Genomic DNA, 12,632 nt, shown 5'->3' on the forward strand with positions numbered 1-12,632 from the left:
GCGGTTCCTGAGGCGGCACCGGCCCCGGCCGCAGACACGGCCCCGGCCCCGGCCCCGGCCCCGGCCCCGGCCCGGCCGCCCGCCTCGGACTCGGCCTCCAGGCCGTCCCCGGACTCCGGCCCCGAAGCCGGCTCGCAGCGCCTGCTGTTCTCTCACGACCTGGTGTCGGGCCGTTACCGCGGCTCCGTGCACTTCGGGCTGGTGCGCCTCATCCACGGCGAGGACTCGGACTCGGAGGCCGACGAGGACGGCCGCGGGAGCTCGGGCTGCTCCGAGGCGGGGGGCGCGGGCCACGAGGAGGGCCGGGCCAGCCCGCTGCGCCGCGGCTTCGTGCGCGTCCAGTGGTACCCGGAGGGCGTCAAGCAGCACGTGAAGGAGACCAAGGTGCGGGCGGGCGGGGCGGGGCGGCGGCGGGGGCACCTGCCTGCAGCCGGGCCCGGCCTGGGGTCGGGGCCCAGGCAGAGGCCGGGAGGGGAGGCGCTGCCGCCGCGGGCCTGGGCCCAGGTGGGAGGGCGGCCTCGGCGAGGGGACGCTCCGGTGCCAAGTCATTGCACCAGCCCTGGCCGCCGGGCTCCCCGCGCGAAGGGATCGAAGCCAGGCTGTGGTGCGGTGCGGTGCGGGCCTCAAGGTTATGGACGCGGGGCCTCTGCCCGGCCGCCCTGGGGGTGCCCACCAGTGCGGCGTTCCGCTGGCCCCCGGGAGCCACCCACCGCATTGTGCGTCCCGGCCGGGGCGGGAGGGGTGTGGGCATTCCCGGGCAGAGATGCAGGTGAAAACCCCGGGCGACAGAAACCCCCTCCTCCCCCAGAAGTTCACCCCATTGCAGAATGCGTTAGCCTGGTGCGGTGACCTAGCCCCTTTCTGCCTTACCGTGGGGCCTCATTCCCGTGGCTGCGGGAACTTCGTGCGTGGAATCACTGCCGATGGGAGCCTCGGTGCTGGCAGCGCGGGGGAGGGGCTGTGACAGCTGCCCCGGATCGATGGCTCCTAAGTGCAGTTGGACTTCTTGGGGGGAAAGACTAGAGAACCTGGGACTGAGGAGCTCCACCCTTTGGGGACCTAAGGGTTTTTGTGTTGTGTTTTTTTACCTGAGGCTGTAAGCAGACATCAGACTCCCACTGGGCATTTCGGTGAGGCTGGTGAACATTGCAGTTTTACCAAACCAAGGCTTTATCGTCAGAAACCTGAAACCTGATTCAAGCTTGGTGTGGTCTTGTTTTCCTGAGTGTGACTTCCTATCAGTGATTCACACACGCAACCCTGTATCTCTCACCTCTTCTCCATGCCCTCCTCCCGGTGCCCTCCCCCCTCCCCCCTCCCCCCTCCCAGAACACATTTCCAATCGAGAAGCAGGACCAGGCTGTCGGAGCTGCCTGGGGCTGAGAGGTCCGAGCTGGGGAGGGGGCGGGCACGTCAGACGTGAATCTGGTTTCTCACATGCCCGCAGACAGAGCGGGCAGGACTGGGGCTTGGTGCCACATGGCAGAGGGGGTCTGTGGCGAGGGTTTGGGCAGAAAGAGCCTGGATCCAGTTCCCAGTGGCAGAAGTGACCGCTGGTACCCGCAGGGTGTTTTCCCACCCTCCCGGTGCGCATGCACCAGAGACAGACATCCACACGCAGGACGCAGGGCTCGCTGCCCTCAGAGAAATGCAAACCAGGGAAGAGGGTGAGTCCCTGTAAACGTCTCCGGAAGGCCCTTGTTTGGGCAGCAGCACACTCGTTAAGAAGGACCAGCAGTGTTGTCTTGTCGGGGAGCGGTTTTTGCTCGGGGTAGTGTTGGTGCGCTGTCTTACCAGCAGATGGTTGCCAGGATCTTTCCAGGGGCTTTTAAAAAAATATTTTTCCCTACCCATCTTCTCTAGAGGTTCAGGACCCCGGAATGCCCCTCGAGAGACGGGTTCGGGGAGCAGGCCCGCTCCCCACCCCGAGCTGCCATGCTCATCGGCTCCTGAACAACTTGCCTTTGGTGGTTCATTTGTTTACAGTTATGTTCCCTCTGCCTCTCCCCCACCGTGTGTAGCTGTACAAAATATGACTTAAAATACCAGTTCTGGAACTAAACAGAAAATGCCTGGAGGCCATTGGACTCTGTTGAAGCTGCCCTCTGGTGACCTGTGTTGTTTCGGTTGACATTTTTTGCAGCTCCGGTGGCAGTGTTTCTGTGGCTTCTGGGCTTAGCAGGAGCCCCGGGCGGAGGAATTCTGGGAAGCGGAGGCACGGGTGGCAGGCCCAGCCCTTCCTTTAGGGCGCGGGGATAGGTTTGTGTGGGAAGGACATTCACTCTTGCTAGGTAAGCTCTGGTTCCACAGCTGCATATGGCCCGGGTGAGCTAGAGGTGGCTCCTGTTTTGCTTCTGGCTATGGACTAGGGTGGTAGGGTGGTAGGTGGGTCCTTGCTGGGAGGCTGTGGTTTAGGAAGAGTTTCCTTCACACCTCTCACGCCTTATAAATCCATCGAGGTGGACTTATAATTTAGATTCTGATGTCTCCCACATCATTAATGTGGCTATGAGAGTTGGGAACCCAGTTATTGGTAGAATAATGTAGTGACAGTCTTAGAAAGCATTTCTTTTTAAAATTTTCACCTATTGGAATTTGTGTGTATGTGATATGTTTTTATCGATTTGAGAGAGAAGGAGAGCGAGAGCGAGAGCGAGGGCAAAACATCTATCAGCTGCCTCCTGCATGCACCCCGACCAGGGATTGAGCCCACAACCTGGGCATGTGCCCTGACCAGGGATCTAACTGGTGATATTTTGGTACACAGGGTGACACTCAACCAACTGAGCCACAGCAGCCAGGGCATCTACTGGAACTTTTATTTTTATTTTTTTATTTTTATTTTTTTTTAATTTTAAAAATACATTCTATTGATTTTTTACAGAGAGGAAGGGAGAGTTAGAGAAATAGAGAGATAGAAACATCGATCAGCTGCCTGTCGCACACCTCCCACAGGGGATATGCCCTCAACCAAGGCACATGCCCCCGACCGGAATCAAACCCGGGACCCTTCAGTCCCCAGGCCGACGCTCTATCCACTGAGCCAAACCGGCCCCGGCCTACTGGAACTTTTAAAATAATGTCCTTTTGCCAAGGCCGGTTTGGCTCAGCGGTAGAGCATCGGTCTGCGGACTGAAGGGTCCCAGGTTCGATTCCGGCCAAGGGCATGTACATTGGTGGCGGGCACATCCCCGGTAGGGGGTGTGCAGGAGGCGGTTGGTTGATGTTTCTCTCTCATTGACGTTTCTAGCTCTCTATCTCTCTCCCTTCCTCTCTGTAAAAATCAATAAAATATATATTTAAAAAATAAATAAAATAGTGTCCTTTTAACGTGGAGTTATAGGCTGGGAGCATTTTTGTACTTTGTTTCGTTTTGTTGTCAGTCCTCACCTGAGGATATTTTTCCATTGATTTTTAGGGAGAGTGGGAGAGAGAGGGAAAGAGAGAGAGAAACATGGATGTGAGAGAAACACATCGATTGGTTGCCTCCTGCACAGCCCTGACCAAGGGAGGTGTGGTGCCCTTGATCAGAACTGAACCCGGGACCTTTTGGTCTGCAGGCCAACGCTCTAGCCACTGAGCCAATCTGGCTAGGGCCCTTTTTGTTGTTTTCATGTTAATTTGATGGGCAATGAATAAAGGCTTAATATTACTCTCTATTGACTTTTAAATTTTTTATTGATTTTTTTACAGAGAGGAAGAGAGAGGGATAGAGAGTTAGAAACATAGATGAGAGAGAATCATCAGTCAGCTGCCTCTTGCACACCCGCTACTGGGGATGTGCCCGCAACCAAGGTACATGCCCCTGATCGGAATCGAACCTGGGACCTTTCAGTCTGCAGGCCGACACTATCCACTGAGCTAAACCAGTTTTGGCTATTTTTTTTTAAAAATATATTTTATTGATTTTGTACAGAGAGGAAGGGAGAGAGATAGAGAGTTAGAAACGTTGATGAGAGAGCGTCATCGATCAGCTGCCTCTTGCACACCCCCTACTGGGGATATGCCTGCAACCAAGGTACATGCCCTTGACCGGAATTGAACCGGGGACCTTTGAGCCTGCAGGCTGACGCTCTACCCACTGGGCAAAACTGGTTTCGGCTACTTTTTTTTTTTTTTTTTTTTTTTTTTTGATGAGCAAATTTCAAAAAGAGAGGTGAAGAGGCTGGCTCATGAGTCCTCCCCCCTCCTGGCTACTTCCATAAATGTAATCAACAGAAATAAAAGACGTCGCATTGCCTTAAAACTTACTATTTAGTTCCCGGGGTTCCAGCAGCCCAGGGTAAGCCCGTGGAGGGCTTCCTCCCTCTCCTGACCGCTCAGCGTGATAGCGCATTTATCCACTGGACACTTCCCGTTTGGCCACCGATCTCCTTGCCGGGACTTGCTCCTCCCCACCGATGGTGGTTCCTTCAGTGAAGTTTCTGATCGAAGCCAATGCCTGCAGCCTCTGGCCTCCTTGAGCCCGGGCCGGCCTCGTGGTCTTTGGCCTCACCTGCCATGGTGGGGCCCGCCCTGTGAGGAAGACAGCTGTGCTTCCGTCAGGCTCGGGTGTCCCGTTCACGCCGTAGCTCTCCCCTCTGTGTGCTCTCTGGCTTTCAGTTGCCATAACACTTAGGGTCTCAGCTGGCTTGAGATTTAATGTCTGTAAATTAGAGCCGTGGCTGTAATCGCCCTGCTGTGTGTGTGTGTGTGTGTGTGTGTGTGTAAAACATCTCTGATGACAGGCCCCTCGGGAATTGGCTTTTCGCTTTATTTTTGGCTCCTCCTCAGGCCGGCATTCCCCTGGGGAAAGCTATTTAGGTGTAGCATCGTAGGCTGTGAGGCCTGCTGGCCCCATCTGCCCAGGTGCCGGACCCATTAGGAGCAATTGCTCTAATGAACTAATAGGAAGAAGTTATGTAAGGTTACCCAAGCTGCGGGGCTAATGCACCTCATTGCATGCTATTCAGATTGGATCCCAGCGCTTACAGGCTCAGAGTGCCCTGTGATTTTGTTCCTGGTCCCTTGGTTTCCCCTTCTGGCTCCTGGGACGCATGCCTTCCTGGTCCCCTGTGTAGCTTGTCACCTGACTCAAGGGCACTTCCATCCGATGAGGGACGGGTGTTTGTGTCCTGTGATTGGAAGTCAAAACCCTCGGGTGCTCTTCCTGGCTGTCACCTACTCGGAATGACCTTGGCTTACTCACTGCTTCCTTTTCTCTGCTGTAAAACACGAGATTTCCTAGCCCCATGAGGGAGCCTGCGCAGGTGGAAGAACCCGCAGTGTGGGTGGGTGGGGCCTGGGCGGCCACTTGGCTGTTAGCAGCCCGCATCCTGATGGCCATCAACCAGAACCAGCCCCGCCCTCAGGAGATCACTTCCGGGTGTCACAGGGCGGTGCCACGCCAAAGAGGCGTCAGTCCTCATCGGTGTGGTGTTGCTTGTGAGCTGGTGGATTTCAGATTTGAGTTCTTCCCTCCTGTTACCTTATAGCAGGGGTCCTCAAACTTTTTAAAGTGGGGGCCAGATCACGGTCCCTCAGAGAGCTGGAGGGCCGGACTATATGAACTACTAATTCCTACTGTAACACCTCGGCTGCGTTCACTGCCCAAAAAACCTGGCGGGCAGGATCAGACTCCTCTGCGGGCCGCATGTGGCCCGCGGGCCGTAGTTTGAAGACCCCTGGCCCTTATAGGAAGGTCAGTCATGCACATTTAAAGTAACCCCTGCTAACGCCCCCGCCTCCGAGGGGAGGGGACACACCTGAGTGTGCGTGTTTCCCAGCTCCTGGAAGGCATCCTCTGAAATTCCTGAATGACAGTGACGAGACTGTGAATTATAAGGGCGGTAGAGTATTGCTTTTGTATTTTAAGAAAATAATGACAGACATATAGAGTGCCAGGTGCTCAAGTGCTTATGTGTATTACTCCATACCCACGGCAACCTGGGAATTCGGTCCTCTTCTCCTGTTTCTGAGGAGGGATGAGGACCAGAGAGGTTAAGTAACTTCTCCAAGTCACACTGCCAATGAGTGGAGTAACCTGAACACAAACGGAAGTAAAGATAGTGTGCCCTCACCGGACAGTGCTTAAGTTGAGGATTTATAGATAATTACAGCGTCTGAATACCCTGATCTAACCTGAGGCAGAAGCCCTGTGGCTGGCATGACTCATCCAGGCTTTTCATACTTAAATCCTGGTGGGGGAGGGTGACCTCAGGTGAGGAGAGAGGAGGAGGGTGTTGGGAGGAGGATGGTGTACGAGTGTGGGAGAGGGAGAGTCACAGCTGCGCGGCAGTACGGGAGAAACGCCGTATTTGCACGTGCGCTGGGCCGCTTTCTCTCTCTCTCTCTCTCTCTCCCCCTTTTCTTAAAATATATTTTATTGATTTTCCACAGAGAGGAAGAGAGAGGGATAGAGAGCTAGAAACGTCGATGAGAGAGAATCATCGACCAGCTGCCTCCTGCACCCCCCCCACTGGGGATGTGCCCGCAACCAATGTACATGCCCTTGACCGGAATCAAACCTGGGACCTTTCAGTCCGCAGACCGACGCTCTATCACTGAGCCACACCGGCCTCGGTTGGGCTGCTTTCTGTTCTGGTTTTCATTCCCTGGCCCCTCAGCCATTTTCAAAATACCTGTCAAAGAGTTCATTTTATTTCTGCAAGTGCCCTAGTTGTCGAATGAGTGCACCTCTGTGAGTCTGATTCATTGCAACACTGGTTTGTCCCACCTCCACCTCCCGGAGCAAAGCCAGTCGGGAAGTGGCACTTACTCTGCTGTCTGGGAAGTGGCCAGTGTTAGGAAACCCGCCTTGCTCCCTGCTCCAGCCGCTCCGGCCCTCTGGCTGCTGTCACCTCCGCTGGGAATGCTGAGTCATGAGACAGGTTCAGAGGACGCCTGGAGAGGCCGCGTGCTGCTCAGGGCCAGCTCCTTCCCTGCAGTGGCCCTGAACTTGACTGTGCGCGCTCCTCCTAGTTTGCTTTAGGACAGGAAAGGCCTTTTTGTGCCCTCCATCCCCGCTTCACTGCGATCCCTGCTTTTCTCTCATCTTCCTGTTCCATCGCGAGGAACTTCCCTCCCTTACTCTTTTATTTCACCCGCAGTGCCCTCTGGGCCGCGGTTAGAGCGGAGCGTGATTGCCATCACAGCGGGGCCGTGCGGTGTCAGCTGCCCCATGGTCCCCTCAGAGTTGGGTTCAGGGCAGATTGTGTGATGAGTGCGTTCTCTTAAAGAGCCATCCCGTGGTGTTAGCCCGGGGGAGCGTCACCTGTGCGCCCGTTCTGCTGGGTAGCAGCTTCCCGAGGTTCTCTGCCCAGAGCTGGGCCTGGTTCTGGGCGGGGCTGGAGGGTGCCAATTCACATGGATACTCCTGCGTGGGTAAGTGCCCTCTCTGTGCACAGGATGCTGTGCTGATATTTACTCCGATTTTGCTCTTTTAACTGTAGCTCCTTGAGGCTCTTCTGGCCAAGTGCCGGGAAGGTCATGGTGTTAATGCTGCCGCGTCCACATGGGCAGCTTCCTGAGGGGACGCACCTTGCCAAGCGCCTGTTTCTGACATTTCCGCCAGCCTCGGGGCTCTGTTAGGGACCACCTGGGCCGTGGTGACACGCAGGGAGGAGCAAAATGCTTGCCGGAATGAGTAGCTCAGAATAACGGGAATCATGGCCACGGACAAGCCTCTGGGTTTGCCGGCTCCCAGGCTGTGTGCCCTGCCCGGTCCGCAGCTGGCTCTGCGGGGAGGGTGTCCCGTCCTCAGTCCTTCCACCAGGCGGGCTGTGCCGAGGGGGTCTGCGGTCCGCTTTACCGCGGGTGTTCGGCGTTCTTTTGAAGCAGGATTGTGAAGTGCATGTTTTTGTGACTTAAACATGGAGACAAATGCTATTCTACTGTTCAGAAGTATTCAGTGAGGCAGAAGGTACTGGAATGAATGTCCTTTTGGGGTTAAATCTTGCTGAATATTTGGTTGTGGGGTTTTTGTTTGTTTGCATATTGCAAGAGACTTCTGTAGCTCAGTCAAAGGATGCAGACACTAACCAGGTCACCCTTGGCTTAATGAATAGCATAGCTGTAGATGGAGAGATGCATTTAACTATGACAGTTAATAGTTTTGATCTGAGATACTGAGTAGTGCTAAAACAGGAGGAGGGGCCGAAACCGGTGTGGCTCAGTGGTAGAGCGTCGGCCTGCGGACTGAAGGGTCCAGGTTCGAATCCGGTCAAGGGCATGTACATTGGTTGCGGGCACATCCCCGGTAGGGGGTGTGCAGGAGGCAGCTGGTTGATGTTTCTCTCTCATCAACGTTTCTAGCTCTCTCTCTCTCTCTCCCTTCCTCTCTGTAAAATATCAATAAAATATATTTTTTAAAAATTCTTTAAAACGGGGAGGGGCAGTCGCGCCTGCCCCGCAGTAGAGTTGAGACGCGCCGCTGGCAGGAGCAGCCTCAGCCTGGGGAGGGAGCCTCTTGGTTTGCATCCTGCAGGGAGAGTCCTTTCCTGCCGCCTCGGAGCTCTCCAGTCCCAGCCTTTCTGGGGGAGGAGGGCTGGCCAGGACTGCACTTGTTCTCCCCTCCGCCCGCCCCCCATGTGGATGGGAAGGACCTCGGCACATCTGTGTCCTGCGTGTGGCCCGGGAGCATCGGGCCCTGCCGTGCTGAGAGCCGGCTTGTGCTCCGGCTGGTAATTACTTCAGGGAGCGAGGGCCCTGCGGTGGTGATGTCATCCTCAAGCCGAGAAGAGAGCATCTTTCCCGCCCTGCCCCTGCCCCTCGGTGTGCTTGGTGGGGAGGAGGTCCCAGCACCCGCTGGTGGGGACGTGTCTGCCTCCATGTCCTCCATGTCCTCGTGCCCCTCACCCCGCCGGCCTCTCCGCCTCCAGCGCGGACGGCTCCTGAAGGTCAGGGAGACCGGCGCATGGCCGGTGCTGCGTTCCCCGCCCCGTTTCTGCCTTTGGCCCATCAGGCTCATTGATACGGCTGGTCCTCTGAAGGGAAGCTTTATTCCGGTGTTCCACTTACTGTCCTGGATTTTCCTTTTCCTTTTTCTCACCTCAGACACTTCCAGAGGCCGAGCTCCCCCCCTCCCCCCTCCCCTCCCCCCTTCCCTCCTCTCCTCCCCTCCCCCCCTCCCCTCCCCGCTGCTCTTCAGGGCGCCGCTTGCTCCTGTAGCCCGGCTGCACCTGCATGTGGACGGGCCTGGCCCTCATCCGCTGCCCTCCACCCACCCCGCTTCTAGAGACTCCCCTGGCCCCTGGAACCCAGGCTTGGGCGCCCCCTGAGGAGTGCAGTGGCTCTCCCTCTTAGACAGTTTCTCCTTCTACTTTATTGGGAGAAATTTCCAAACGGAGAGAAAAGGTAAAGATCGGCCGGTGATTGCTGATCACCAGCTGGTGATTGCCGATCACTGGCCATCACAAGCCCGCAGCTGGCCTGCTGCTGCTGCATTAGCTCGGTCCGCGGGGTTTGGTCCGTGCGGGGCGTGTGAGTGCCGGGGGTGGGGGTGGGGGTGAGTGCGGGGAGGGTGTGTGAGTGGGGGGGGTGAGTGCGGGGCGGGGGGTGTGAGTGCGTTCTCTCCTGGTGCAGGAGCTGGGGGTGTGCCGGCGCTCACCTCTGCTCACTGTTTGCCGCCATTTACAATGGGCCCCCTGGCCCCAGGTTACACTTTCCTCTTAAAAAAGATCTGCCCTCCCTGGGTGGCTAGGCGACGCTGGTTGGAGCGTTGCCCCAAACACCAAGGGTTGTGGGTTAGATGCCTGTCAGGGCACATGGTGGGAGGCAGCCGATCAGTGTTTCTCTCTCACATCGACGTTTCTCTCTCCCTCCCTCTCTCTTTAGAAACAATAAAAATAGTATCCTGGAGGGAGGATTAAAGGAAAATTAAAAAATATTTTTATTGTGGTAAAATACACGTAACACAAATATACCTCCTTATTAAATACCTTCATAATATTGTGCAACCATCACCACCCCCACACCACCACTTTCTGTTCGGTCAAACTGAAACTCATACCGCCGAACAGTAACCACCTCTCCCGCCCCCCTTCACTCCAGCCCCGCAGCCACCTCTGTTAGTGTGTCTGTGATTTTATTAAGTGGAATTGTACAATGCTTGTCTTTTTATTACGGCTCATTTCATGCAGTGTCCTCACGCTTGGTCCATGTTACAGCTGTGTCAGAATGTCCTTCCTCTTTAAGGCTGAGGAATATCTGTGGGGTGTAATGCTATTCTTTACTTCTCCACTCATCTGTCGTTGCATACTTGGGATGCTTCCATGTTCTAGTTATTGTGCATAGTGCTATTATGAACCATGGATAAACAAATATTTCCTTAAGATCTTGTCATGTCCCTAACTGGTTTGGCTCAGTGGATAGAGCCTTGGCTTGGGGACTAAAGAGTCCCGGGTTCGATTCCAGTTGAGGGCCGGTGCTTGGGTTTCAGGCTCAATCCCCAGTAAGGGGTGTGCAGGAGGCAGCTGATCAATGATTCTCTCTCATCATTGATGTTTCTATCTCTCTCTCTCTTTCCCTTCCTCTCTGAAATCAATAAAAATATTTTAGAAAAAGATCTTATCATGAATGCTTTTGCATATATATCCAGAAGTGCAGTTGCTGAATCATGTGATCAATCTATTTCTGTGTTGTTGTTTTTTTTTTTAGAACTGCCACGCTGTTTTCCACAGCAGCTGTACCATTTACATTCCCACCAACAGTGCACAGGGTTCTATTTTGTCCATATCCTCGTCGTCGACATTTGTTATTTTGATTTTTGATAGTGGTGATCTAATGGGTGTGAGGTGTGTCTCATTGTAGTTTTGATTTGCATTTCCCCAATAATTAGTGATGTTGGACATCTTCTCACATGCTTGTTGGTCACTTGTTTAGCTTCGGAGAAATGCCTATTGAAGTGCTTCCCCCATTATTTAACTAAGTTGCTTGGTTTTTGATTGTTGAGTTTTAGGAATTCTCTACATATTCTGGGCATTAGTCATTTATTAGATAATTGATTCACAAATCTTTTCTCCTATTCTGTGGTATCCCTTATATTCTATCAATAGTGTCTTTTTTAAAAAATGTCTCTATTGATTTTAGAGAGGGAACGAAATAGAAACATCAGTTATGAGACCCACTGACTGGCAGCCTCCTGCTCACCCCCTGCTGGGGGCTGAGCCCTAAAGCCCGGCGTGTGCCTTGACCAGGAATCGAACCAGTGACCTCTTGGTTCATGGCAATGCTCAGCCACTGAGCCATTCCAGTTGGGCTGATAGTATCTTTTGATACATAATATTTAAAAATGTTCATAAAGTCTAAAAGCCTATTTTTTTTGCTTTTGATGTGTGCCAGTTCAGCAGGCTGTTCCCTGCCTCTCACACCCTGCACTCAGACGGCACCCTCGCGCTCTCTCCTGGGAAACAAAGCTCTCTCTCTGGAAAAGCTTTTGTTCCGTGTCGCTCACGTGCAGAGTCGTGGAAGCGTTCCCGTGAGTGGCCGGTTCCTCCTGCTTGGCCTACACAGTCTCCTCGGCCTTTCCCAGTGCTCCGTGCCTGTGCTGGAGCAGAGGGCCCCTTGCCAGCTGCCATGTCCCCCTCACCGGAGGTTGGCATGGAATTTACTGCCCACACCGGGCTCTTTGGAGAGCCTTTTGCTTAATCACCCAGCACTGGGGCATGCGGCATCCTGATGCTAAGAAGAGCAGATTAATCAGACCCACCATATTGCACTTTGCTGGGTTAGCACCTTCCCTCCCGAAGCTCCTCAGGCGGAGCGTGAGCTCAATGGCGAGGCTGGAGGAGGCAGGCGTGTCCCTCGTGGTGGAACGCAGTTGCCCCGGAGTGGAAAGCCAGCAGAAATGGAGACTCGCCCTGGCCCGGCCCCCAGGCCGGGGCTGGAATGCCGCTAAGGAAAGCCTCCCGCTCACCGCCCCACTCTCCGCCGGGGCCTTGGTGTGACTGAGCGCAGGAGCCACCAGAGTTCAGCGGGTGCTGGTGTGACCCCCAAACCTGGCGGGAGCCCCTCTCTGGGCCTCAGTTCTCAGAGGGCTGCTGTGTGCGGAGCAGCTGCTGGTCTCCACTGAGATCAATTAGCGCGGACCTGCACGTGTGAGCTTCCGAGGGTCCGCGCCTCCCGCGGGAGCGGCCGACTGCCTCCTCGGTGCTGTACCGGGGGGAGCGGGGCTTCAGCCGCTGAGCTCGGAGCAGCCCGATGAGGGGTGCCCGCTGTGTCGGCACAGGGAGGGGGTCTGGGTGGTTGGTTGACCCCCTTCTGTTATAGTCAGGGAACTGAGGCCCAGCGGCTCAGCGATGGAGCTTAGGATTGATGGAAGCCACAGATGGTCAAAGACACTAAGACAAAGGGAAGAAAGGCCAGCAGCTGATTTCTGAGCAGTCGAGGCTGTTAGCAGCGCTGATTTTCATTTCTGGTGACTCCGTTACACTGGAGACAGGTTCTGGTGTTCAGCTTGAAAAATAAAATCTGATTTACACTGTGATTCAGGACAGACAGCTAAGAAAACCCCCTCCTCGGAACCTGGGGACCAGGCAGTCATTAATTGCAGCTGAACCCGAGTCCCTTAAAAAAAGAAGCCAAACAGCTTTACTGAGGCATAACTCACACCGTAACATTCACCCTTTCCAAGTACAAAGTGGTTCAGTGTGTGC

The 12,632-nt window shown here is 54.8% G+C and overlaps 1 protein-coding gene across 1 annotated transcript in view; it reads left to right on the plus strand.

The window, feature by feature from the left end:
* UBE2O (ubiquitin conjugating enzyme E2 O) overlaps positions 1 to 12,632 on the plus strand; it is a 36,928-nt gene that overhangs the window by 116 nt on the left and 24,180 nt on the right. Inside the window, exon 1 of the mRNA XM_084861874.1 lies at positions 1 to 384. This exon is cut by the window's left edge and continues 116 nt beyond it. Within this exon, the coding sequence (XP_084718000.1) occupies positions 1 to 384 (384 nt within the window). The remainder of the gene's footprint in view (positions 385 to 12,632) is intronic.

Source organism: Pipistrellus hanaki, assembly GCF_964339955.1.
Source record: "Pipistrellus hanaki genome assembly, chromosome: 16".
In the NCBI taxonomy this organism is placed as follows: Eukaryota; Metazoa; Chordata; class Mammalia; order Chiroptera; family Vespertilionidae; genus Pipistrellus; species Pipistrellus hanaki.